Raw genomic sequence first — 24,835 nt, 5'->3', positions numbered from 1 at the left:
GAACCACATAAACCAGCAGTTCCAGAAAATGTTTAATAATAGTACTTAAGAAGAATGGTACTGATAGTCACAATGTCTTCAATGATCCCCCTTCAGTGAGACACTGGCTTTTGGGCTGCCTCAGATATGTTATTATCCCATGTTGAGAAAGTATCCATCTATTTCTATTATAGTGGGCATTTTTATCTAAAATGATCACTTAATTTTAGTAAATACATCCCATCTTTCAAAAACTATTTCCACATTTTAAAAGGATTTAAATATTTTAATTCAAGAAGTAAAACACAGAAACACAGTAGCTCCATAACTATACAAACAATAAATTAAACAATATCAGAAAATGCTTTAATTTATACTATCTAAATTTCATTCATTACTTTAGTATAATAACTCATCTCAGCATCTACGATTTTAACAAATGTCTGGAAAGTTTTTTGTTCAGAAACTGATGCTGGTCTGACAGAAACACATTTGAAAATGTTCTTTTTCTGGTCATAGTTTCCAATACACCTATGAACTCGGCCTCTAATCAGTCTCGGAAGTTCACGATCCTGTTTTTCAAAACAAATACTTTTTAAAACTTGTTACTTCATCTAAATTTTAATTTTTTAACAAATAATGTAACAACTAGAAAGAATCACCCCAAATATTATACTTTCCTCACCTGAGTCAGGGCCCCACTGCTGACAAAGTCTATGACAGTTAATCATATATGGATGCCCTATCACAGAGTGAAGACACGAACTTGGATAGGGCTTCTTACAAGATGGCAAGATGCTGCTTATTAAATAACTTAATAATTCTTAATGTAATGGCCCAAAAATTATCCACTCTTCTGTCAGACTTGTCAAGAGTTCCACTTTCAGTACATGGCAGAAAAGGTGGTTCATATCAACTAACTACCAGCTGAGAAGTAGAATAGCTGGACTAAAAAAAATGTTTAAAATCCCCTGCATAGGCATCAGACATATAAAAGCAGTGAGGAGTTATATAAACCTCATCTGGACAGCATGAAAGTTCAAGATGAAGTCTGATTTTGGGATGCATTCTCCCTTAAGATATCTGCCATTACAGAAAGGTAATTTAGAATCTAAAAACTGAACTGAGATTTTAACGGTCTTAGAGCTAGGAAAACAAAAAATGGAGTCTGATGATCCCAAGTAAAGAGATTCTAGCAATCACTCCCACCCCACCCCAGGTTTAGGGTTGGAACCAAAACAAAGCTACACATTTAAGGGAACTAGTTAATCAGAATAAAAGACCAGAAATCTCCACACCCCCTCAATCATGAATAAAACTAAAGCATTCAGAAACTTCTTTCACTAAAAGGTTATGACTTAAAACAGAGGAAAAGACTTGATGATTTTTAAAATGGACTACAATAAAATGAACAATTTCCCTCCATTAAAGCCACCATTAAAAGTAAAAAAGCAAACCACGGAGTATGAGAAAAATATTTGAAATAAATATTAACAAAAAGTTTGTGCCTAGAACAGCTTTTCAAAAAAAATCACATAAATCAATAATAAAAAGACCACTAATTCAATTGGAAAAAAGCAAGAGACCTATCAGACTTTACAAAAGAAGTTATCTAAATGGCCAATAAACATATGAAATCGTGCTCAGCAACACTGGTCACCAGGCAGAGAAATGAGGTAACATTTATCTTGCTCAGAAAGGCTACAATAAAAAAGACAATACTAAATGTTGATAAAAATGCAGAGAGGGGTTGGGGATATAGCTCAGTTGGTATAGTGTTGCCTTGTTCAATCCCCAGCACCACACACAAAAAAAATAGAATGCAAAGAAACCATGACTCTCCTACAATCCTTGATGGTGTATGAACTGATACAATCCTTGGAAAATCCTTTGGCAATAACCACTATATTAGCTCTATAATGTGGCAATTTTACTTCTACAGAGACCAAACAGAAATGCATGCATATGCACAAGAAATATATACAAAAAAGTTCATATTCATTATGCTTATTATTCATAACGGCAAAAAAACTTTTTAACTAGCCTAAATGCCCATCAACAATAAAATTCCAAATTGTGGAATATTTGCATAACCAAATACGTAGCAACATAAATGAATGAACTATAGCTACATTCAATAATATAGATGAATCCTACAAACATTGTGTTGAGTGATAACAACCATACATTTTTCAAAAGATATACCATATGACACTATTTATGGGAAGAGGTTCAATGGGGCTTCAGAGATGACAACAACATTTTACTTCTTAACTTGGGAAGTGTTCAATTTGATGCTTCATAGCACTATACAGTTAGAAACAGTGTACTTTTTTGTATATATTATAGCTCAATAACAGGGTTTTTAAAAATATTTACACTGGAAAAAATAAACTTCCAAGATATTAAAATAATTAACATGACAATTACTATTTCTTGATCGCCTACTTTGAGTCAGGCACTGTGCATTTGTTTTATCATTTCATCTCCACAATAACTTTTCAAAGCAGGAATTCATCTCCCCATTTGCAGATTTTTTTAATATTTATTTTTTAGTTATCAGTGGACACAGTATCTTTGTTTGTATATGGTGCTGAGGATCGAACCTGGGCCGCACGCATGCCAGGCGATCGCGCTACCGCTTGAGCCATATCCCCAGCCCCATTTGCAGATATTTAAAAACCTGAAGCTCAAATAGTTTGAGCAGCTTACTTATGTCATAAGGCTGGTAAATACTGAAGTATACTAAACATTGGAATCCAAGTGTGATTTCAGAATTGAGGCCAATTTCAGAATTAAAATCAATACCTTTCATAAAACACGTAGGTCTTAAAAGGTCTCCAGCCTCCTTTGGGATCTCTAGCCTTTGTTACCTAGCTTTTGCTTATATCCCAAGCCACTCCTGCTTTAACTTCAGAATCCCATACCCCCAACCCCTTCACTTACTAATTTCTCACTGTGGTAACTATATATTACTTGCAGCTCCCTGAACAAGTCAGACTTTCTCTTAGCTTCATGTCTTGCCATAGGTTGCCCCCTCACCTTAAAATGAATCTTCCCCACCTATTGCCCTACCAACACTTGGGCTTATTTGGTTCTTATGGGTTCTTAGATACCTAAGATAATACAGGTGATGATCTCTTTGAACATCCTTCTCTGATCTGGCCCACTCTTCTTATCTACATCTGTAGCACCCTTCTTATACCTCTATCATATAACATTATAACATTTATGTATTTGTCTTTCTATTTGAAATTAGAAATTCTTTAAGAGAAGGGGCCATTTATCACTTGTATTTCACATTATATCTTTTGCACCCAATGCAGTGCTTGACACAAAGGAAGCTCTCCAGATTAAGTAAATAACTTTAATATCTGAACTACAAGCAAACAAAATGTTTAAAGTACTAAACAAATGGAATTTCTAATACAATGAAATCACAGCCTGCATTTTTTGTTTTGTTGGCATGGTCTTTGCATAGAATGCTTTAAAAAATACTCACGATTTCATAAAATACACAAGGCAGAGTATTTTTCCCATCTCTCATAAGAAAATTCTTTGAATAATATGGGCCAGGTGTAACAGCCGAATCGAGGACAGCTAAACCACATTGAAATAAGGGGGGAAATCAACATTAGAAATGCAAATAAATAAAATAAAATGTAACAAAAAGTTATGTTTAAATAATTCCCACATCAACCTCTTAAAGTTCTATTTACAGTAATAAAGAGGACATTTTTAAAAGGAATGATATTTCTGAAACAATTTTATGGAAAAGAAAAAATTTGAGCCCTTTCTTATTTAGAAACAGATTATATGTCAAGTTCGTACAATTGACAATGGTGGGCCATCTGAAGCTTTTTCCATAGACTGTGTTCTCCATAGAGGTTAAATCCCCAGACCAGTCTACTGTATTGTAATAATAAGTACATTATTATAATAAGCATGACAGCTTAATGGAAAAACACTAAATTATAATCAGAAGTCATGCATTCCAGTCCAAGTTCTTCAATTTACTAATAATAAACTTCAAGAAAATTGGTTTTTAAATTTATTTTTAATGTATTATTTAGGGTATACAACAAGATACATACATATACGGTACTGAAAATGTGAAATAATTAGTACAGATAAGCAAAATTAACATATCCATCACCTTCCATAGTTACCTTTTTTCACGTGGAAAGAGCACCTAAGATCTATTCTCTTCAATTTTTCAACATACAATTCATTAACTATATTTCTCCATGAATACATTAGTTAGATCTCTAGGTTTACTCTACAACACTGAAAATCTGTACCCTTTTACCTATGTCTCCCCATTTCCTTCCCCTTGAGCAAACTGTTCAATCTCTTTACAAAGCTATTTCTTTACCTGTAAAATACAAATACTAATCCATGCTTATCTTCAGAAATTTTTATCAAATTACATTGTTTATTCCTTCAGTAACCATCTACTAAGTACTAGTAGTAGGCATTTGATGTTTTGAGGTTCACTTACATTTATCCTAATAAGATCCAGATTTTCCTTTAGGAAACCTCTATTGGAAACCACATCTATTCCATTTTTAGATGTGGGTGAGCTTTGTCCCCATCCACAGATCCAGGGGTGACCTGTGACTTAAGCCAAGGCATATTCCATTCCCCAGATACACAGATCAGGGTTTCAGTGATGGGTATGTTACATTCAAAAATAATGATACCCAAAAGTCCATTAGTTTATTTCTTGGAAAGAGCAACCAAAAGAAATTCATCTAAAAATGTGACAATGTGGTGTAAATCTAAAACAGGTCAGGCAAGGTCGTGTTCCTTTTGAAATCTTCTAGACACTGCATTCTTTGAATTATGACTCTTTCCTCCAACTCAAAGCTGGCAGGAAAATATCTTCCAATCTTTCCCTGACTCTGACCTTCCTGCTTCCCTTGTAACTATGTCAGGCCCACCAAGATTTCCAAGATAATCTTCCCACTTTGAGGTCCTTAATTTAACCATATCATCCAAGTCCTTCAACCACATAAGGTAATATTCATAGGCTTTGGGAATTCGGACACAGACATCTGAGATGCTAATAGTCTTCCTACCATAGATATTATTAAATCTGCATTTGTCATTACTATTATTAAAACTGCAATTCTTTGAATATATTTCAGGGAGCAGCAGAAATAAGACTTTTATTTCAGAGGGAAAGAACTACCCAAGATAGAAGTTAAAACAATGAAGAAACACCATACCTAAATCTCAAAAACAATACTGGCTGAAAATGCAAGCTTTGTATTTCTATAATACATAAACCAAAAATATAAGCTTATGGAATCAAATGTATACTATAAAATGATAAAAATCATGGACATAAAAGATACTACAGTAGCTCTCTCTAGAGAGGCAAATATACAGGGGCATCAAATATACCTATGACATGGTCATATGGATATTTATTATATTCTCTGTACGTTTCCATATGTTTGGATTATTTTGTAATTTAAATAAATACTATTATTAAACTTAAATAATGGAAATAAATATGTTTTGAATCTCAAATCTTACTTGTTTATCCCTTCATTCTAGGTAATATCAAGTTCCAGAAACATTCTACAAAACTCACCTACTTTTAAATGCTAATTTAGAAAAAGATTAGTTATAGGGTGGTTATTCTTATCAGTAAAGTATTCTTAATGTTCTTTCAGAGTATTTCAAATATGATTTAATTTATATTTGGATGAGCTTTCTCCAAATGCTAGATTTAGAATAAGGAGATTCAGATTCTAGATTCTTTATTTATTTTTTATTTTTTTATTATTAGTTGTTCAAAACATTACAAAGCTCTTGACATATCATATATTCATACATTTGATTCACGCGGATTATGAACTCCCATTTTTACCCCATATACTAATTTCAGATTCACATCGGTTACACATCCACTTTTTTACATACTGCCATACTAGTGTATGTTGTATTCTGCTGCCTTTCCTATCCTCTACTATCCCGCCTCCCCTACACTCCCCTCCCCTCACCTCCTCTCCCCTCCCATCTTCTCTCTCTACCCCATCTACTGTAATTCATTTCTCTCTCTCATTTTTTTCCCTTTTCCCCTCACTTCCTCTTATATGTAATTTTGTATAACAATGAGGGTCTCCTTCCTTTACCATGCAATTTCCCTTCTCTCTCCCTTACCCTCCCCCCTCTCGTCCCTGTTTAATGGTGATCTTCTTCTCATATTCTTCCTCCCTGCTCTGTTCTTAGTTGCTCTCCTTATATCAAAGATGACATTTGGCATTTGTTTTTTAGGGATTGGCTAGCTTCACTTAGCATAATCAGCTCTAGTGCCATCCATTTCCCTGCAAATGCCATGATTTTGTCATTTTTTAGTGCTGAGTGGTACTCCATTGTGTATAAATGCCACATTTTTTTTTATCCATTCATCTATTAAAGGGCATCTAGGTTGGTTCCACAGTCTAGCTATTGTGAATTGTGCTGCTATAAACATCGTTGTAGCAGTATCCCTCTAGTCCGCTCTTTTAAGGTCTTTAGGGAATAGTCCAAGAAGGGGAATAGCTGGGTCAAATGGTGGTTCCATTCCCAGCTTTCTAAGGAATCTCCATACTGCTTTCCAAATTGGCCGCACTAATTTGCAGTCCCACCAGCAATGTACAAGTATACCCTTTTCCCCATATCCTTGCCAGCACTTATTGTTGTTTGACTTCATAATGGCTGCCAATCTTACTGGAGTGAGATGGTATCTTAGGGTGGTTTTGATTTGCATTTCTCTGACTGCTAGAGACGGTGAGCATTTTTTCATGTACTTGTTGATTGATTTTATGTCCTCCTCTGAGAAGTGTCTGTTCAGGTCCTTGGCCCATTTGTTGATTGGGTTGTTATCTTATTGTCTAATTTTTTGAGTTCTTTGTATACTCTGGATATTAGGGCTCTATCTGAAGTGTGAGGAGTAAAAATTTGTTCCCAGGATGTAGGCTCCCTATTTACCTCTCTTATTGTTTCTTTTGCTGAGAAAAAACTTTTTAGTTTAAGTAAGTCCCATTTGTTGATTCTTGTTGTTAACTCTTGTGCTATGGGTGTCCTATTAAGGAATTTGGAGCCCGATCCCACAATATGTAGATCGGAGCCAACTTTTTCTTCTATCAGACGCAGAGTCTCTGATTTGATATCAAGCTCCTTGATCCATTTTGGGTTAACTTTTGTGCATGGCGAGAGAAGGGGATTCAGTTTCATTTTGTTGCATATGGATTTCCAGTTTTCCCAGCACCATTTGTTGAAGATGCTATCCTTCCTCCATTGCATGCTTTTAGCCCCTTTATCAAATATAAGATAGTTGTAACTTTGTGGATTGGTCTCTGTGTCCTCTATTCTGTACCATTGGTCCACCCGCCTGTTTTGGTACCAGTACCATGCTGTTTTTATTACTATTGCTCTGTAGTATAGTTTGAAATCTGGTATCGCTATACCAACCTGATTCACACTTCCTGCTTAGAATTGCTTTTGCTATTCTGGGTCTTTTAGTTTTCCATATGAACTTCATGATTGTTTTATCTATTTCTACAAGAAATGCCATTGGGATTTTGATTGGCATTGCATTAAACCTATAGAGAACTTTTGGTAATATCGCCATTTTGATGATATTAGTTCTGCCTATACATGAACAGGGTATATTTTTCCATCTTCTAAGATCTTCTATTTCTCTCTTTAGGGTTCTGTAGTTTTCACTGTATAAATCTTTCACCTCTTTTGTTAGGTTGATTCCCAAGTATTTTTTTTTTTGAGGCTATTGTGAATGGGGTGTTTTTCCTCATTTCCATTTCAGAAGTTTTGTCACTGATATACAGGAATGCCTTTGATTTATGCGTGTTGATTTTATATCCTGCCACTTTGCTGGATTCATTTATTAATTCTAAAGTTTCTTTGTAGACCCTTTTGGGTCTTCTAGGTATAGAATCATGTCATCCACAAATAGTGATAATTTAAGTTCTTCTTTTCCTTTTTTATGCCTTTAATTTCTTCTTTTAGTTTTGTCAATTTTTTCAATAGTTTCTTTTGTTTCAATTTCGTTGATTTCCACTCTGATTTTAATTATTTCTTGCCTTCTGCTACATTTGCTGTTGTTTTGCTCTTCCTTTTCTAGGGCTTTGAGATGAAGGGTGAGCTCATTTATTTGTTGGTTTTTCCTTTTTTTGAGGAATGACCTCCAGGCGATGAATTTCCCTCTTAAAACTACTTTCATTGTGTCCCACAGATTCCAATATGTTGTGTCTGTATTTTCATTTATCTCTAAGAATTTTTTGATTTCCTCCTTTATGTCTTCTGTAACCCATTGATTATTCAGTAACATATTGTTCATTTTCCATGTGATGTAGGATTTTTCCTTCCTTCTTTTATCATTGATTTCCAGTTTCACTCCATTATGATCAGATAAAATGCATGGTATTATCTCCACCCCTTTATATTTACTGAGGGTTGCCCTATAGCATAATATGTGGTCTATTTTTGAGAAAGATCCATGTGCTACTTGAGAAAAAAGTACATCCTCCTGATGATGGTTGATATATTCTATATATGTCAGTTAAGTCTAGGTTATTGATTGTGTTATTGAGTTCTATAGTTTCTTTATTCAACTTTTGTTTGGAGGATCTGTCCAATGGTGAGAGAGGTGTGTTGAAGTCATCCATAATTATTGTGTTGCAGTCTATTTGATTCTTGAACTTGAGGATGGTTTATTATTGAACGTCCAGCACCATTATTTGGTGCATAAATATTGATAATTGTTATGTCTTGTTGGTGAATGGTTCCTTTTAACAGTATATAATGTCCTTCCTTATCCCTTTTGATTAACTTAGTCTTGAAGTTGATTTTATTCGATATGAGGATGGCCACCCCTGCTTGCTTTTGAGGACCATGTGCATGGTATGTTTTTTTCCCAACCTATCACCTTCAGCCTGTGTATGTCTATTCCAATCAGATGTGTCTCCTGGAGGCAGCATATTGTTGGATTTGTTTTTTTAATCCATGTTACCAGCCTATGTCGATTTATTGGTGAGTTTAAGCCATTAATGTTTAGAGTTATTATTGATATATGGTTTGTACTTCCAGCCATGTTTGATTATTTATCTTTTTTTTTTTAATTTGGTTTGTTTCTCCATGATTAGCTTTTCCCCCGCCCTCTCATTTTACTGAGGTACTTCCCACTGTTGGTTTTGGTTATTGTTTTTCATTTCTTCCTTGTGTAGTGTTTTGCTCAAGATGCTTTGCAATGCTGGTTTTCTGGCTACAAATTCTTTTAACTTTTGTTTATCGTGAAAGATTTTTATTTCGTTGTCATACCTGAAGCTTAATTTTGCTGGATACAAAATTCTTGGTTGGCATCCATTGTCTTTCAGTGTTTGAAATATGTTGTTCCAGGATCTTCTTGCTTTCAGCGTCTGTGATGAAAAATCCATTGTTAACCTTATTGGTTTACCCCTGAATGTAATCTGCCTCCTTTCTCTTGTAGCTTTTAATATTTTCTCTTTGTTCTGTATATTGGAATATCTTCATAACAATGTGTCTTGGTGTTGGTCTACTGTGATTTTGTATGCTCGGTGTCCTGTATGCATCTACAATTTGTACATCCGTTTCCTTTTTTATATCTGGAAAGTTTTCCATAATATTTCATTCAACAGATTTCTCATTCTCTTGGTTTGAACCTCTATGCCTTCCTCTATCCCGATGACTCTTAAGTTTGTTTTTTTTTATGTTATCCCATATCTCTTGGATGTTTTTCTCGTGATTTTTTACCAGCCTTTCTGAGTTGGCTAGACTCTTTTCAAGATGATATATTTTGTCTTCATTATCTGACGTTCTGGCTTCTACATGCTCCACTCTGTTAGAGATACTCTCATTTGAGTTTTTAATTTGGTTTATAGTTTCCTTGATTTCTAGAATTATTGCTTGATTTTTTAATAATTTCTATCTCCTGATAAAGATGCTTATTTGCTTCTTTTATCTATTTAAGTAATTCATTTTCAATGTGTTCTTTCATTGTTTGAATTTGCTGTATCATATCCTCTTTAAGATTCCATTCTATCTGTCTAAGGTATTCCTTGAGTTGTTTATTTGACCATTTTTCTGACACAGATTAAAGCAGATTCTTCGTTTCTTAAACTGTGTACGGATTCTGATAGCATATAGCAGTCTGTGGTTTGGTATTGGGACTTATATTTAGGTCGAATGATGTGATGGTATTGAGGTTGGTATCTCTTGGCAACCTTGGAAGGTTGCTCTACTGATGAGGGATATTAACAGGAGAATGGTCTGGGGTATTTGGGGGTAGCTAGGGACTTGGTAGCACTATATAATGCCTCAGAACATTTACCTATATTTATTTAGTAAATTACACATAAACAGCGTCGTGATGCTTGGAAGGAAAGGTATTAGAAGGGGAGGGAAGAAGTCACTAAGGAGAATGAGAGTAAACAGGTAGAATTCAAGGAAAGGGGAATAAGGAAATTGAAAAGAAATGAAAAGAAAAAAGAAAAAAATAGAAAATAAAAAAAGAAAAAATTTATAAAAATAATTTTAAAAAATAAAAATTAAAAAATTAAAAAAATGTTTAAAAAATAAAAAAGAAAAAGAAAAAACAAATAATAATAAAAAATTTTTTAAAATGCAGTCTTAGAGTTCGATTAACTTCTCTTCCAGCAGGTGGAGCTGTGCCCACTGGACCAAGCTTCTCCTCTTTATACACAGGAACCAATCACTGTGAAGCAGCTCCTCCTCCCTGACTGGGCAGTCTCCAATCCTGAGTGCCTAGGGCCTTTTCTTGTGTCTAGTCACTTCCCCACTTTTCCTCCAGCCAGGGCCCGCTCACGGGTGACCACCACAATACTGGCTACATGCCAGGTCTGCTACTCCCGGGAGCCCTATTTTCTTGAACAACTGGGCACACTCTCCCTGCTTGCCATTCCCTCAGACCCTAAGGTTGTGGAGCGTGGGGCTGAGAACCTCCGGTAGCCACGCCCCAGGTAGCTGGTGCAAGAGACCTCAGTTTTCAGTGCTGGTGGGAGCGGTAGCCAGGGGTCCCGTGCCACGGGTCCCGCGCCGATCCTGATTCCCTCAGTCTGACTATCGCACTCACGGGAGAGCTGGGAGGGGCCCTTGAGGTTTCCCCGTTGTGTGGAGAGGGAGGGCTAGGGGGTTACACACCTGCCGCCTCCGGTTCCAATGAAGTTATCTCCTCCGCTGCATTCTGGTGACATCAGTTCTCTGCCATGGTGATATCCCATGCGAATGGCAACAGTTCGTTCCCTTTGCCGGGTGTCTGATGCAACAGGTGGGTCCTGACCAGCTCTCCCAAGGCCCGTCTCAATCCTGTGGCCACTGCCTATGAAGGCTCGGTTGGTATTAACCTCCGCAGGTTCAGGAGTAACCGACAAGTTGATTCACTGGGAGCGTTTAGCGCTGAGTCACAGCAGTTTGTCTGCGAGACGCAGGCGAACGGGAGCCTGAATTCAGCCACTCCAGGCTCAGTGTGTGTTCTGAGAGGTGCAAACTGTTCACCCCAGATCCACGTCAACTCAGCATTGCCTAGTGATCCTGAGCAAACAGCATTTAGTCGGTTTAAGACTCCCTATGCCTGCGCAGCTGAAGAGGTCAGAGACTTGATCTCTCCGCACCCACCGCCATGTTGAATCGATTCTTTTTTTTAATTTGTTTTTATTCTAATTTGTTATATATGATAGCAGAAGCATTATAATTCATATTACACATATACAACACAATTTATCATATCTCTAGTTGTAAATAAAGTATATTCACACCATTCGTGTCTTCATACATGTATTTAGGATAATGATATCCATCTCATTCCACCATCTTTTTTACTCCCATGCTCCCACCCTTACCCTTTCACCCCCTTTGCCCTATCTAGAGTTGTCAAATCCTCCCATGTCCCCTCCCCAACCCCACTATGAATCAGCCTCCTTATATCAGAAAAAACATTCAGCATTTGGATTTTTGGATTAGCTAACTTCACTTAGCATTATATTCTCCAAGGCCATCCATTTACCTGCAAATGCCATGATTTTATTCTCTTTTATTGCTCAGTAATGTTCCATTGTGTATATATATACCAAATTTTCTTTATATACTCATCTACTTAGGGGCATCTAGGTTGGTTCCACAGTTTAGCTATTGTGAATTGTGCTGCTATAAACATTGATGTGGCTGTGTTCCATTAGTATGCTGTTTTTGATTCTAGATTAATTTCTGCTGCTAACTAGCTTCATAATTTTAATCAAGTCTATTTCAATTATTTGCCCAATTTCCTCATATAACTCAAGAGGATAGATTACCTGCAAATGTCTTTTCAATTATAACACTATAAATCAGAATACTGCCACAAATAACCAAATACTTAACTCATACAAATCAATGACACACCCAACCAAGAACTTAAAAGAATTCTAATAAAACATATTTTCCTTTCACAAAATTTTTTCTTCAATATCCCTTAGAAATTCCTATCAATATTAAAAACTTGTCCAGATAGTATGACCTGACATATTTTTAAAGTATTATACTTACCCAACACCTCAAAAAGAAGTACAGTTTTCTGTGCATGTTCACACCAATACTTCATGCTTTCAATAACTGCAGAAATAATTCTTAGAGAATTATTTTTTTCCTTAAACTGTAACTGACATGAGGCGTCCTTTTGAAAAATAAAAACATTACATTAGAAAAATCTTTCTATTTCTCTTCATCATACTTTTACCTTCTATGTAAAGATTCTAGGTCTTTATAAGTAATATGTAAAAAGAACTACTAAAAGTTTCAGTACAATTACTTCCCCAAATTAAAACCATCATTAGTATAATATAGGAGGATAAACCAGGATGCACTCAGAGGCGATCAAGAAGAGAATCATTTATACAGCACTCATCCACTCATTCATTTGTTCATTCATTCAATAAGCATCATGTGCCACATCCTGTGATAGACCTGAGAGTAAAACAGTTTCTCCAATATGCTCACACACAAGGAGGTGAATCAGACACATTCACTGATTCACTTCAAAAGTGTTTACTGGGCACCTACTGTGTGCCAAACATAGCTTCTAAGGAAGCAATAATGAACAAAACTAACAAGATATCAGCCTCCACATACTTCATAATTTAAATGGGGATTCATACAATAAATAAATACATAACAGAACATTAAGAATTGATATATTCTATGCATTTTTAAAAAGCAAGATAAAAGGACAAAAAGAGAGATTATTATTTTTAGTGGGTGGTGAAGTGGGGCAGAGAGAATAGCAAGTGTAAAGATCCTAAGGTAGAAAATTTTTTTAGCATTTTTACAGATCAAACTAAGAATACAATGTAAGATACTAATTTTCAAGGGTGGGGACAATTTTGTTGGGATGAGTTTTGTAAGAACACCTGATGGGATTCTTTTTTAAAAAATACAATTACTTTGCCCCTTTTCTTCCTCCTAACAATTCTAATAAAACTACAGTTGAAGATGAATGTCATAGGGAGCCACTGTTACTAAGGTGACTATATCATTTATGTACAAGGAATCATAAAGTTGAGAATCACTATAAAACGTGCTATATTGGTCTTATGCTATACTGGTCTCCAGAGAGTCTCTTTTCTTTCCAAAAACAGAATTTACCCTGATGGCTTACTGAAAAGACTGTTTTTACAGACATAGGGACAAAACAAACTTAAGCACCCAAAGATTAACAATAGTATGAAATTATTACCACTCCCAGGCTGAAAGAACAAGGAAAGAAATAAAATTATCCAATCCATGAAAGCCAGACTCCTGAAAAGACTATGTTATGTAGGGACACAGCCACTTCCATCAGTACGACATTTAAGTAGGGAGAAAAATGGGAAAATACAACCTCTCCACCCACCCTTTGATGTCCTCCCAATGACTCCCATTGGGCGATCTTTAGAAAAAGCCAGCAGATAAGGAATCCCAGGATGAGGTACTATATAGATGATTCAGCCTTCTAAGGTACAGAGAAGAAGAGATAAAGAATCCAATGGGCCAGGGGAGTGAGAAAGGGAAGAATAACCAGCACACATACTATATAGAAGACATTTATAAAAATAAGTAGAATACTGTGCATAAAGAGAATATGAAGCTGAGGTACAGATATAGAGAATACAAACCAAAGCAGGGATTAATTAGAATGCATGCCATGTTTGTTTGGAGAACTTTGCAGAGTTTGGAATGACTGGTACATTTAAGAATTAGTGGAATGTGAAATACTGAGGTTGGAAAAGGAGAATAGATCCAGATGATAAAACAAAAATCAGCAAACAATGGCCTGTACTCCAAATCTAATCTTTGATGTTTCTTTACACTTTTACTGGAACACTGACATACCCATTCATACTGTCTATGGCTGCTCCAGAGTTGAATAACATAGTTGTATAATTGCAACAGAGATAGTGTGGCCCATGAAGCCAAAAATACTTATTATTTGGCCCTTTACAGAAAAATGTTTCTGTTCTCTCCGTTGGGGAAAAAATATGTAAGAATGATAAACAGAGTTGGATAATTTCTGAAAGCAAAGAATAAATTGTTATGCTAATAATCAGTAAGCAGTGAAACACAGAATCCACTAGGAAACTCTGAAGCACTTATGAAAAAGAGCAGTTACCTGCTAAGAAAATATTTTACAAACTAATATTCATCCCTCCAATGGAACTGGATATTTATGCTAATCAAGTAACATATACTAGGGGATTGATTTCAAATATTCTTACCTCTATAACTTTCCTAATAGCTATTTATTTCACATTTTAAAAATATAAATAAGTCATTCATTCATTCATTAATATTTAAATGTTTACCTTCAGAGTGTTTTCTTCTGGAATATCATCCAACATTTTTTTCTTAAATTGATTTTGTTGAAAATTGGGCTTAAATGTCTGTAATGCACTGTTTTTGTCTGGGCCTTTTATTGTAGAGCCAGAAACTTTTGACGAACACATTTGTCTGAGTACCTCAGTTTCTCTGTGATGAGATAAATTAGGAGTTTCAGATACCCTTAATTGTTTCTGTAGTATCTGAGCTCCCAAATTCACTGGAAAAGAATTTTTTCCATCATTTGTCACTAGTTTTGTTGTTTTACATTGAGGTCTAAAGTCATTTTTATCCCAAGTTTTCAAGCTGGTATTTTTGTTGTCATCTCTGTAGATATAATAGGAAAAAAGAAAAAGAAGGGAAAAAAGGAAAAACATTTATTTCTTTATACTTTTTTAAAAGACAATGATACAAATTTTATTTATATGGCAATTCCTGGTTTACAAACTACTTTGTAACTAACTAGTTTGAAATTCCAAACACATCATTGCGACAACTCTACAATAAATTACCTCTCTTTCCCGATGAGGACAAAGAGCATTAGTGAGGAAATAGTATACCCAAAGTTATATATCAAGTTACTAACAAGTTTAGAACCAAGAGAAACCTACACCATATATTTTTAAACTATGCCAGCCTTTAAGTGACAGTGGTTGTCTCCAAGTGGAAAGATTTTGCTTATTAATTCTTTATACATTTATTTTTAAATTACTACAAAGTAAATTTTTAAAGTTAAACCATGGTTTATCAATGATTTTAAATCACAAACAAAATTAATATACACAGGGTAGATAGCTCTAATTAGATATTTTGTGCTTTTACTGTGTATCTAAAAAGCCATACTAATCAATCTGTTATAGTATTTACTAACTACATTAATCTAAATGGAGTTGTAGCAGTTGATCAGAACTTGTTGTTAATGAGGCTAAAATCAGAAGGGTGTTTTCTAAATATTAAAGTTCCAAAGGAAAAAGTAGTGCAAGTCACAAGTTCTTAATTCTGAATAATTTTCCTGGGAATATCACAATCAATACAACCCATCTCTTGTTTAAGAAAATAATCCAAAAAAAGGTCTAGATTTGCTAGTGATAGGAACAAATCTAGGTTTTCTGGAACCCGAAGTTTGAATAATTTGGAAAGTACAGTTAAATAAATTAAGTGCAAAATTAAATGTGAACAAGATGGAATAAAAAAAATCACAATTAAAAAATTTAAGTTATACTATAAACATTATAATATCCAAGAAAAATATGACTAGGATTATTATTAATTAACTGCCTGACACTCAAGACTTTTTTCCAACACTGATCACCTCCTTTTCCTATGACAACAATTTTGTTACTTTATTTCAGTAGAGAGTACAGAAATACAATTTTGTCTTTCCTCTCTCATGGCTATTCAAATTATTTTTATTATTTATAGTCTAGAAAGATTTCTTTTAGCTTCATAACTATTTAATAGTTCATCTAACATTAGCAACATTTTTACTCATTAAGATATTACTGGCCTGGGAACTATTCCTGAGAGAACTATAGTCCTTTCACCTTTGCAGTGGGCCCACACAGAGATAGTATCTCAAAAGTCAATCCAACTCAGCCTTGTCCTCAACACCCCAACCAGACCATAAAGTCCAAGTTGCAGGGGCTTCTAAGCAGGGAAGTAGCAGCATCTCCCCTTAATCATTCTTGTTGAAGAAAATATAGGTCCAGATAGTCAACAAAGTCCCCAACAGCAAGCTGTTGCTGAATCCATATGGATGTGAAAGTAGGGCTGGCCACTCAACAGCCAGGGCCTGTAGCCCCAGATGTATCATCATAATACAGTGGATAACCCTAAGGCTGAGATGCCACTTTATAAAGCTGAATTTGCTGCCTTCTTCTCTGGCCCATGGATGGGGATATGACTTTGAAGAGGACAATATAATTAAGGTCTTGATGTGTAAGCATCATTAGTTTTATGGTAAATTCCTCTGCTAATGAAAACTGTCACACTTTTTTGTCATTTAGTTCTTTAATTGGGCCATTATAATTATACAGAATAGTGGGATATACTTTGTGGCATATTATACATGCACATAACATAATTTAATTCCCTAGTATCTCTATTTTCCTCCCTCCTCCCTCCCCCTGATCCCCTTTCTCTACTCTACTGATCTCCTTTTTAATTTCATGAGCTCCTTCTACCTTTTGTTTTTCTTTTCCTTTTTTCTCTCTAGTTTACACATGAGAGAAAACATGACCCTTTGGCTTTCTGAGCATGATTTATTTTGATTAACATAATGCTCCCAAGTTTCATCCATTTTCCTGTAAACTATATAATTTCATTCTTCTTTATGGCTGAGTAAAACTCCAGAGTGTACAAATTCCACATTTTCTTTTTCCATTCTTCTGGTGACAGATACCTAAGCTAGTTCCCATAACTTGGCTATTGTGAATTACACTGCTATGAACATGTGTATGCATGTATCACTGCAGTATGCTGACTCTAGTTTTTTCGATAAATACTGAGGAATGGTAGAGTTGGGTAATATGGTAGTTTCTTTTTTAATATTTATTTTTAGTTGTAGTTGTACACAATACCTTTATTTTATTTATTTATTTTTACGTGGTGCTGAGGATCAAACCCAGGGCCCCACACTTGCCAGGCGAGTGCTCTACCGCTGAGCCAAAACCCCAGTCCATATAGTAGTTTCATTCCCAATCTTTTGAGGAAACTCCATACTGATTTCCATGGTGATTGTACTAATTTACAATCCCACCAACAGAGTTCCTTTTTCACCATATTCTTGCCAACATTTATTATTATTTGTGTTTTTTGATGATTGCTAGTCTAAATAAACCTCCTACAGTTTGAATAACCTACTGAACTATACTCAATCACTCACAATTCAGAGTAGCAAGAAAATAAAAGCTCCTTAGACTACCATAAAACATCATGAAAATCAATCAAAAATTCATGTGTATTATTTTAACATTTTCTAAAATTTATACTGTAAATTTTATAATACATACTGTTCTAACATTCTCTAAAAGAATATGTGTAACATATTTAAAATTTATGAAAATCCTACAAATTACTGGACATAATTATTGGAGAAGTGAGACTAGAAACCTTAGAGAAGTTAGAACTTAGGTTCAAAGCCAAAATCATTAAAGAGAATGGAAGCTACTGGAGTAGAGAAGCACACTGATACAAAAATTAAAGACAACATGCTAGTTTTAATAGAAAGAAACTAAAATTCTCTTCTCCCTTCACCAAATGCCTGTAAACATGGGAACATCTGGTTCACAAGTATTTATTAAGCTTAGGTTAAATTACCAGCAATTGCCAAGGAACTGAAAGATCTCAACAGGTTATATATTACAAGAAATGCTAGAGTTCTTCAAGTTGAAACAGAAAGATGCTAAAAAGCAATACGAGATTACACATATGAAACTCACTGGCAAAGGTAAATATGTATAGAAAAACAGAGAACAGTCAGCCATGGGTACTCATAGATCTCCACATCTACAGATTCAACCAACCACAGCTCAAAAATATTTGGAAAAAATAATATCTGTACTAAACAAATACAGACTTTTTCCTTGTTATTATTTCTTAAATAATATAGTATGACAACTATTTACACAGAATTATATTAGTTTTGTATATAATTTAGAGATTATTTAAAAGTACAATGAGAATGTCCATAGTTACTAACATAGAAATCTCCTAAATGCAATTCTATCTAAAAATGGAGGAAAAGTTAAAGGAGGGGGGAAAGAGGAGGAGAGAGAAAAGACAAAAAGAATAGAAGACAAATTTTAAATAGACTCACCTCCAACCACTTTGGCTTCTTGCACTATTTGACTGAATTGATTTAGGAATAGAATCTTGACTTCTCAGGGGATGAGAAACTGAAGGTGGTATTTGGCTTTCAAGGAAATATGTCTTGTTAAATGTAAATAATTTGTTTTCAAATCAATAAATATAAAACACACACAGAAAAATGGCATCAGACACATTTTTTAGCTTATATTTTTCTCCACATACCTTGTGTTCATTGTTAAAGGAGCCCACTCTTGATTCATAGCCTCCCAGGCCCAATCTCAAAAGAATAAGAACACAAACAAAAGTAAAATAGGTAACATTGTTCAAAATAACTAATTCATATTTATTTAACTTGGGAAATGTAAAAACTTTAAGAGAAAGGAATTCTTTTCAATAGCACTTTATTGTTGAATTTGCCAGTAGCCTTCCTTATTGATTTTCATAGATATCTTTCCTCTCCTTTGTACTGTAAGCAAAAATAATAAATTCTAATATAGAATCTTATACTTTGTAGCATAAAAATTCTAATGTTGTTTCTTATACTCTATAACATAAATGCAGTCTATCCCAATTTTTTATTCCACCCCACAGCAAGAAATAGATCATCATAATTCATAACAGACACATACATAATCTGTGTTAAGAGAGATGAATAGAGGCAAACAAAAAGAGGATAAGAGACAAATATCCTTATTATGTATGTCACACACTCATCTTTTCTATTATACTCTAGTCTCTTTCTTTTTTTTACAGATTGGTTATATCCCAGCCCAACTCTTGAGTCAAGACAAAAATTTGGAAAACACTGATGTAGTCCTTTTCCTTATCCAGTGTAAGATCTTATTATATCAGTGACAAACAGTAACCTCAGTCAGAGCTTGAAGAGTTCAGAATTGAGTAAAATGAACATTTCCTTATGAAGTAGTTCATACTTATTAGTTTTCAAGGTCAACATTCATGCTACTTAGAAAAAAATTTAAGTGGTGGTGAACTTTTTTTATTTTTTCCATATTTTTATTGGTACATTATAGTTGTACATAATGGTGGGATTTATTGTTACATATTCATAAATACATACAATGTAACAACATAATTTGGCTACTATCAATCCCCAGTACTTCCCCTTTCCCACTCTTCCTCCTCCTCCATGGTCCCTTTCCTCTTCTCTACTGATTTCCCTTTAATTTTCATGAGATTCCACCCCCCCTACATACACATACCCCACACATTTATTTTCCTTTTTTCTCTCTAGCTTCCACATGAGAAAAGACAGATGACCCTTGACATACTGAGTTGGGTTTATTTGGCTTAATATAATGTTCTGAAGTTCCATCCATTTCCCTACAAATGGCATAACTTCATTTTTATTTTATGGCTGAATAAAACTCCATTGCATGTGTGTGTGTGATATATATCACACACACACACACACACACACACACACACACACACACACACACACATATATATATATACACACTACATTTTCTTAATCCATTCATCCACTGATGAACACCTAGGAGGGTTCCATAATTTGACTATTGTGAATTGTGCTGCTATAAACATGGTTATACGTGTTTCACTACAGTATAGTAACTGTAATTCTTAAGGAAAAATACTAAGAAACTATAGCTCAGTTATATGGTGGTTCCATTCCTAGTCTTTAGAGGAATAGTAGAAAATTTTTTAAATGATAGAGGATGACTATATAAATGCTGACTTGTGCCTATCCATGTGAATTTCTAATTTTCTATACATAAAAATGGGAATATTAGAAACTTTATACCTCAAATTCCTCTAACATGAAAGAAAAAATCATTTTAGAGCTACATTAAAGTCTATGGGAAAATAATAAAATAAATTAACAATACAATTATACATATAATACAATATATTATATATAATATATAATACATATACACACATTGTATATAGTATAATACTAGTAATATAATATGTATTTTATACATAATATTAGTATATATAATATAATTCTGTACAATATGTATATATGTATTATATATTATATGATATATTGTATTATATAGTATTATATATACTTGTATATATAACACATATACTTATGTATATAACATATATACTTGTATGTTACATATACAAGTATATAATATATATATATTATATATGCAATACAAGTATATATATATACACACAAGTATATAAAGATCTTTTAAAATTCTAGTTGCATAATATTCTATTAATAATTTTTTAGTATCTACCAAGTTTAAATGTATACAGCCATCTTGCACCAAATATACTTTAAAATGTCTGCCTTTCCAAGCCTTCATCCAGAGGGAAGTACAAAGTTAGCAAACATAACTCCCAGCACTCACCACCATAGCTAACTGGTTCAGAAGCTAAGCCAGGATTTTAGTGGTCTTGCTTAAATGATAAAATGAACCAAAGCCTCCCTGCCTCCAGGACTTAATTAAGAGATACAGAAGACAGTCAACCAATTACCTCTAAAAGCTAGAACTAAAAGATTATGTAAACTCCTAGCAATGGCAACTTAGTTCATGGTTCATGTGCTAGTTGAAGCTATACGAAAACAAACTGGATAGGAGTGCCTTAGTCCATTTAGGTTGCTAAAACAAAATACCTTTTACTGGGTATTTTAGAAATAATAGAAGCTTACTTTTGAACAGTTATGGAGGTTGGGACGACCCATATCAAAGCACCAATAGATTAGGTATCTGACAGATGGCACTTCTTACATGATAGAAGAAATAAAAAGCTCCTTCAGAAACATGCACAGTGTATGTCCCGAATCCCATGCATGAGGGCAGAACCTTCATGACTTAATCGCTTTCTACAGACCCCCATCCTTTAATACTACTATCACATTGTTGATTAAATTTCAATATATGAATTTTTCACACCATAGCAGAAAGTAAAGAACCAGCAAATAAGAAAGGCAAAAACAAAAGAAATCAGAACCAAGCACCAAAAATTCCTGGGCTTCTACCCTTCCTAAAGTCTAATTTTTTTCCCACATTTTTTCCTGTGTTCCATGCATACTTATCCCTGTTCCTGAGGCAATTTGAGTTTCTCCAAATGTACAGATCACAAAAATCTATATCTGTTTGAAAAAGGAAAAAAATATTTGCAATGTAGTTTACTACTTCATTAGAATAAATCTAAGATAACTCCATTTAAATGCTAAGCAACCCTTGTAGAGAGACACTCACACTCCTGTACCATAATGATAAGGAAAAGCCAAGATATTTCTGTATTGGGATAGTAAAAGAAGAAAAAAAATATTTCTACTCTCATTATAAAGAAAACGTGCAATTTTCTACAATCCCAGTTCTTGTTTCCTGAGATACTCCATTTAAATGCTAAGCAACCCTTGTAGAGAGACACTCACACTCCTGTACCATAATGATAAGGAAAAGCCAAGATATTTCTGTATTGGGATAGTAAAAGAAGAAAAAAACATTTCTACTCTCATTATAAAGAAAACGTGCAATTTTCTACAATCCCAGTTCTTGTTTCCTGAAATATTTCACCTTACTCCTTTTCTTACCTGTTGGTATTGGAGGGAAATCATAACTGTCAGAAGCAGTACTGATACCTGGATCATTTTTAAGTGGATTAGATGTTAATGGCTGTCTATTCCTCTTCTTCTGATTGAACAATGGTACAGGCAAACAGCCTACATTGAATATACCAATAAATTAGTACATAACAGAAAGTAAATTACTACATAATCAGATCTACTTATAGAATAATTACTTATAATGCACAATTTTAATGTCTACTTCCATATGTTAATATACTTAATAGAGGCATATTTCTATGCCTTGAATTGGTTTTTACATTTTTTAAAAATCCTAAATAGCTTCATTTATCTCTCTAAAAAGTACTTTTTTGTTCAATCTTAACATTGCTTTAACTCCTCCTGTTTGGAACTTATTCCCATTTCTTCTCTCATCCCACTTTCTGTTTTCCTTATTTCTCTCATGTGCTTACCTATTAACCTATCAACTATAGAAAATCCATGGTGTACAACAGAGGTCACTGAACCATGCTTTTCAAAACACCAATCACTATTTGGATAATACCAGCACATCTTTTAGGGTATGGTTCTCAAGTTTATTTTGACTTAGATTTAAACTAGAATTCCACTTAACCTCAAGTACTAAGACCATAAACCCATTCTTATAAAATTTTATTTCAACAGATTTGGTCTGGAACCCAAAGTCTGCACCCCCAGTGTCTGTAATGATATTTTTATATGTAATTTTGAGAATGCCTTAGAGAGAGACACTATCAAATCCAAAAAAGAAAGAAAAAAAACTAACTCTACTTCCTAAGGTAGCAGAACTAGGATCTCAAGTCAGGCCAAAAGTCACAATATATAGATTTTAAATCTTATAAGGAAACTCAGAGAAAAAGAAGTCCAAAAAGTTTGCCTATCACTTCCAAGAAAGTATCTGGAAGAATCCAGATAGGACCCAAGCTTCCTAAATCTTAGTTCAGATCTCTGGCCACTAGACCATCATCTAGCTATCTGCCATCACTACACTTCAGAGTACTGACTCTAAAACTTTCTAATGAAATACTAAATTATGTGAGATCTTCAGTGAGACTACCTAGGTAATAATTATGTATTTGGATTACAACTTCAAAGTATAAACATGGGCAATTTCCTTCAACTCTTTGTGCCAATATGACACAAACTGAGATGGAGAATAACATAATGATTAAGATATGAGCTCTAGAGCCACATTCCTATTACATCCTGGTTCTAACATTTAATAGATTTCTTGTTTAACCATTTTGTGTCTTGGTTTCTTATAGGAAAAACAGGGACAATAATAATAACCTATTTTAAAGGGTTGATGGAGGAATTAAATGAATTAATATGAATAATTAAATGTCTAAAAATGTTCACCATAAATAATAGTTATTATTATCTTCATTGTGCATCATATTGATTCTTTGACCTGGTTCTCACCATTTTTGTCCTGTCCTTATATTACCTAATAAGTTAGGAAAATAGAAATGATAGCTCTTAAGAAACATATGTATTTCTGGAAATATTTTTAACAAGTCAGTCACAAATATAACTAAAAATAGATCTATGTATTTGTTTTTATCTTAAAAGCAAAGAACAACTCAAGCACATAGGATCTGCAGAACACCACCAGAGTGAATCTAAGCTTTTATTTTACTCCCACCTCTGTCACTAAATACTTTTAGTTGAGTAAGTTTTACTTTACCTCTTTGGACCTAAAAAGAAGTAAGACTCAATGTCATCTTTCTTAAAGTTCCTTCCAAAATGTTTCACCTACAAACTACACAAGCTTTAAATGGCATATACAAAATAAATAAGCTTCAAAAATAAAGTTTTCAATACCTGCTGTACTTCGAGTTGAATTTTCATTTAAGTTTCTCTTCATTTTCTTCTATATGAGTCTATAATCTTTTTTTGCATTCTACATTCACAAAATGAAGTTGTTTGACCAAACCTTCAAAGAAAGAACATTGTAACTCATATTGTAACAAAAAATAAATTCCCAGCATATTAATTATGAAAATTATCTTTGAAAACTACATTGAGATCTGATAATGTAAACATTTTAGGGAGTCCTTTGCTTCTGAATAAGTATTTACAACAAAACTTATGTTTCCAGCTCTGTTCAAAATAATTATAACCTTGCTTCCTAATATGTGCATATTTTCATATTGTCTATACAATTTACTTCAGAATCAAGGACATACCATAATTCTGAATCAGATCTATGAAGAGAGAAATGGATTACTGCATTGGCAAACTCACAGGTAGGAAATATAAAGTACAGAACTAGCCATAGGAGACCATAGTCTGTGTTGCACTTCATGACACTATGCTTTGGCTATTAGTTTGAGACTATCAAAGACTAAATCCTCACTTAATATTCAAATAAATAAATAAATAAATAAATAAATATAAATTTCCACTCAGTTTTTGCAATGTCAACAAACGAAGTAAAGGGGTTTTTTCCTGTAATTTTTTCCTTTTGCAACATATTTGCTTTTGTGATTTTTCCAAGTATAGCCTCCTAATATATTTCAATCAAATTCAATAACTACTTGCCCATTGCATGAGTGAAAAGGAAAGATACAAACTTAAAAATTAAGATCATTTCTGCTCCAAATTTCC

The 24,835-nt window shown here is 34.0% G+C and overlaps 1 protein-coding gene across 3 annotated transcripts; it reads right to left on the bottom strand.

Moving 5' to 3' along the window:
* Positions 1–359: 359 nt before the first annotated feature.
* On the bottom strand, positions 360–24,107 carry Spata22 (spermatogenesis associated 22). 3 transcript variants are annotated; one of them, XM_026393976.2, is made up of 8 exons: positions 24,050–24,107; positions 22,214–22,342; positions 18,889–18,943; positions 18,674–18,769; positions 14,844–15,189; positions 12,553–12,679; positions 3,482–3,579; positions 360–551 (listed from the first exon to the last, which is right to left on the bottom strand). In XM_026393976.2, exons 1-8 carry the CDS (start codon positions 24,090–24,092, stop codon positions 360–362), a joined length of 1,086 nt encoding a protein of 361 aa, XP_026249761.2. In that variant the 5' UTR covers positions 24,093–24,107. The 3 variants fall into 3 exon arrangements, with proteins under 3 accessions (XP_026249761.2, XP_077657258.1, XP_077657259.1); XM_077801132.1 differs by having other exon boundaries at positions 22,262–22,342; XM_077801133.1 differs by lacking the exon at positions 22,214–22,342 and having other exon boundaries at positions 24,050–24,092.
* Between the last annotated feature and the right edge of the window lie 728 nt (positions 24,108–24,835).

This window comes from Urocitellus parryii, chromosome 7, assembly GCF_045843805.1.
Source record: "Urocitellus parryii isolate mUroPar1 chromosome 7, mUroPar1.hap1, whole genome shotgun sequence".
Classification (NCBI taxonomy): domain Eukaryota; kingdom Metazoa; phylum Chordata; class Mammalia; order Rodentia; family Sciuridae; genus Urocitellus; species Urocitellus parryii.
This window is presented reverse-complemented; position numbering and strand designations above follow the sequence as displayed.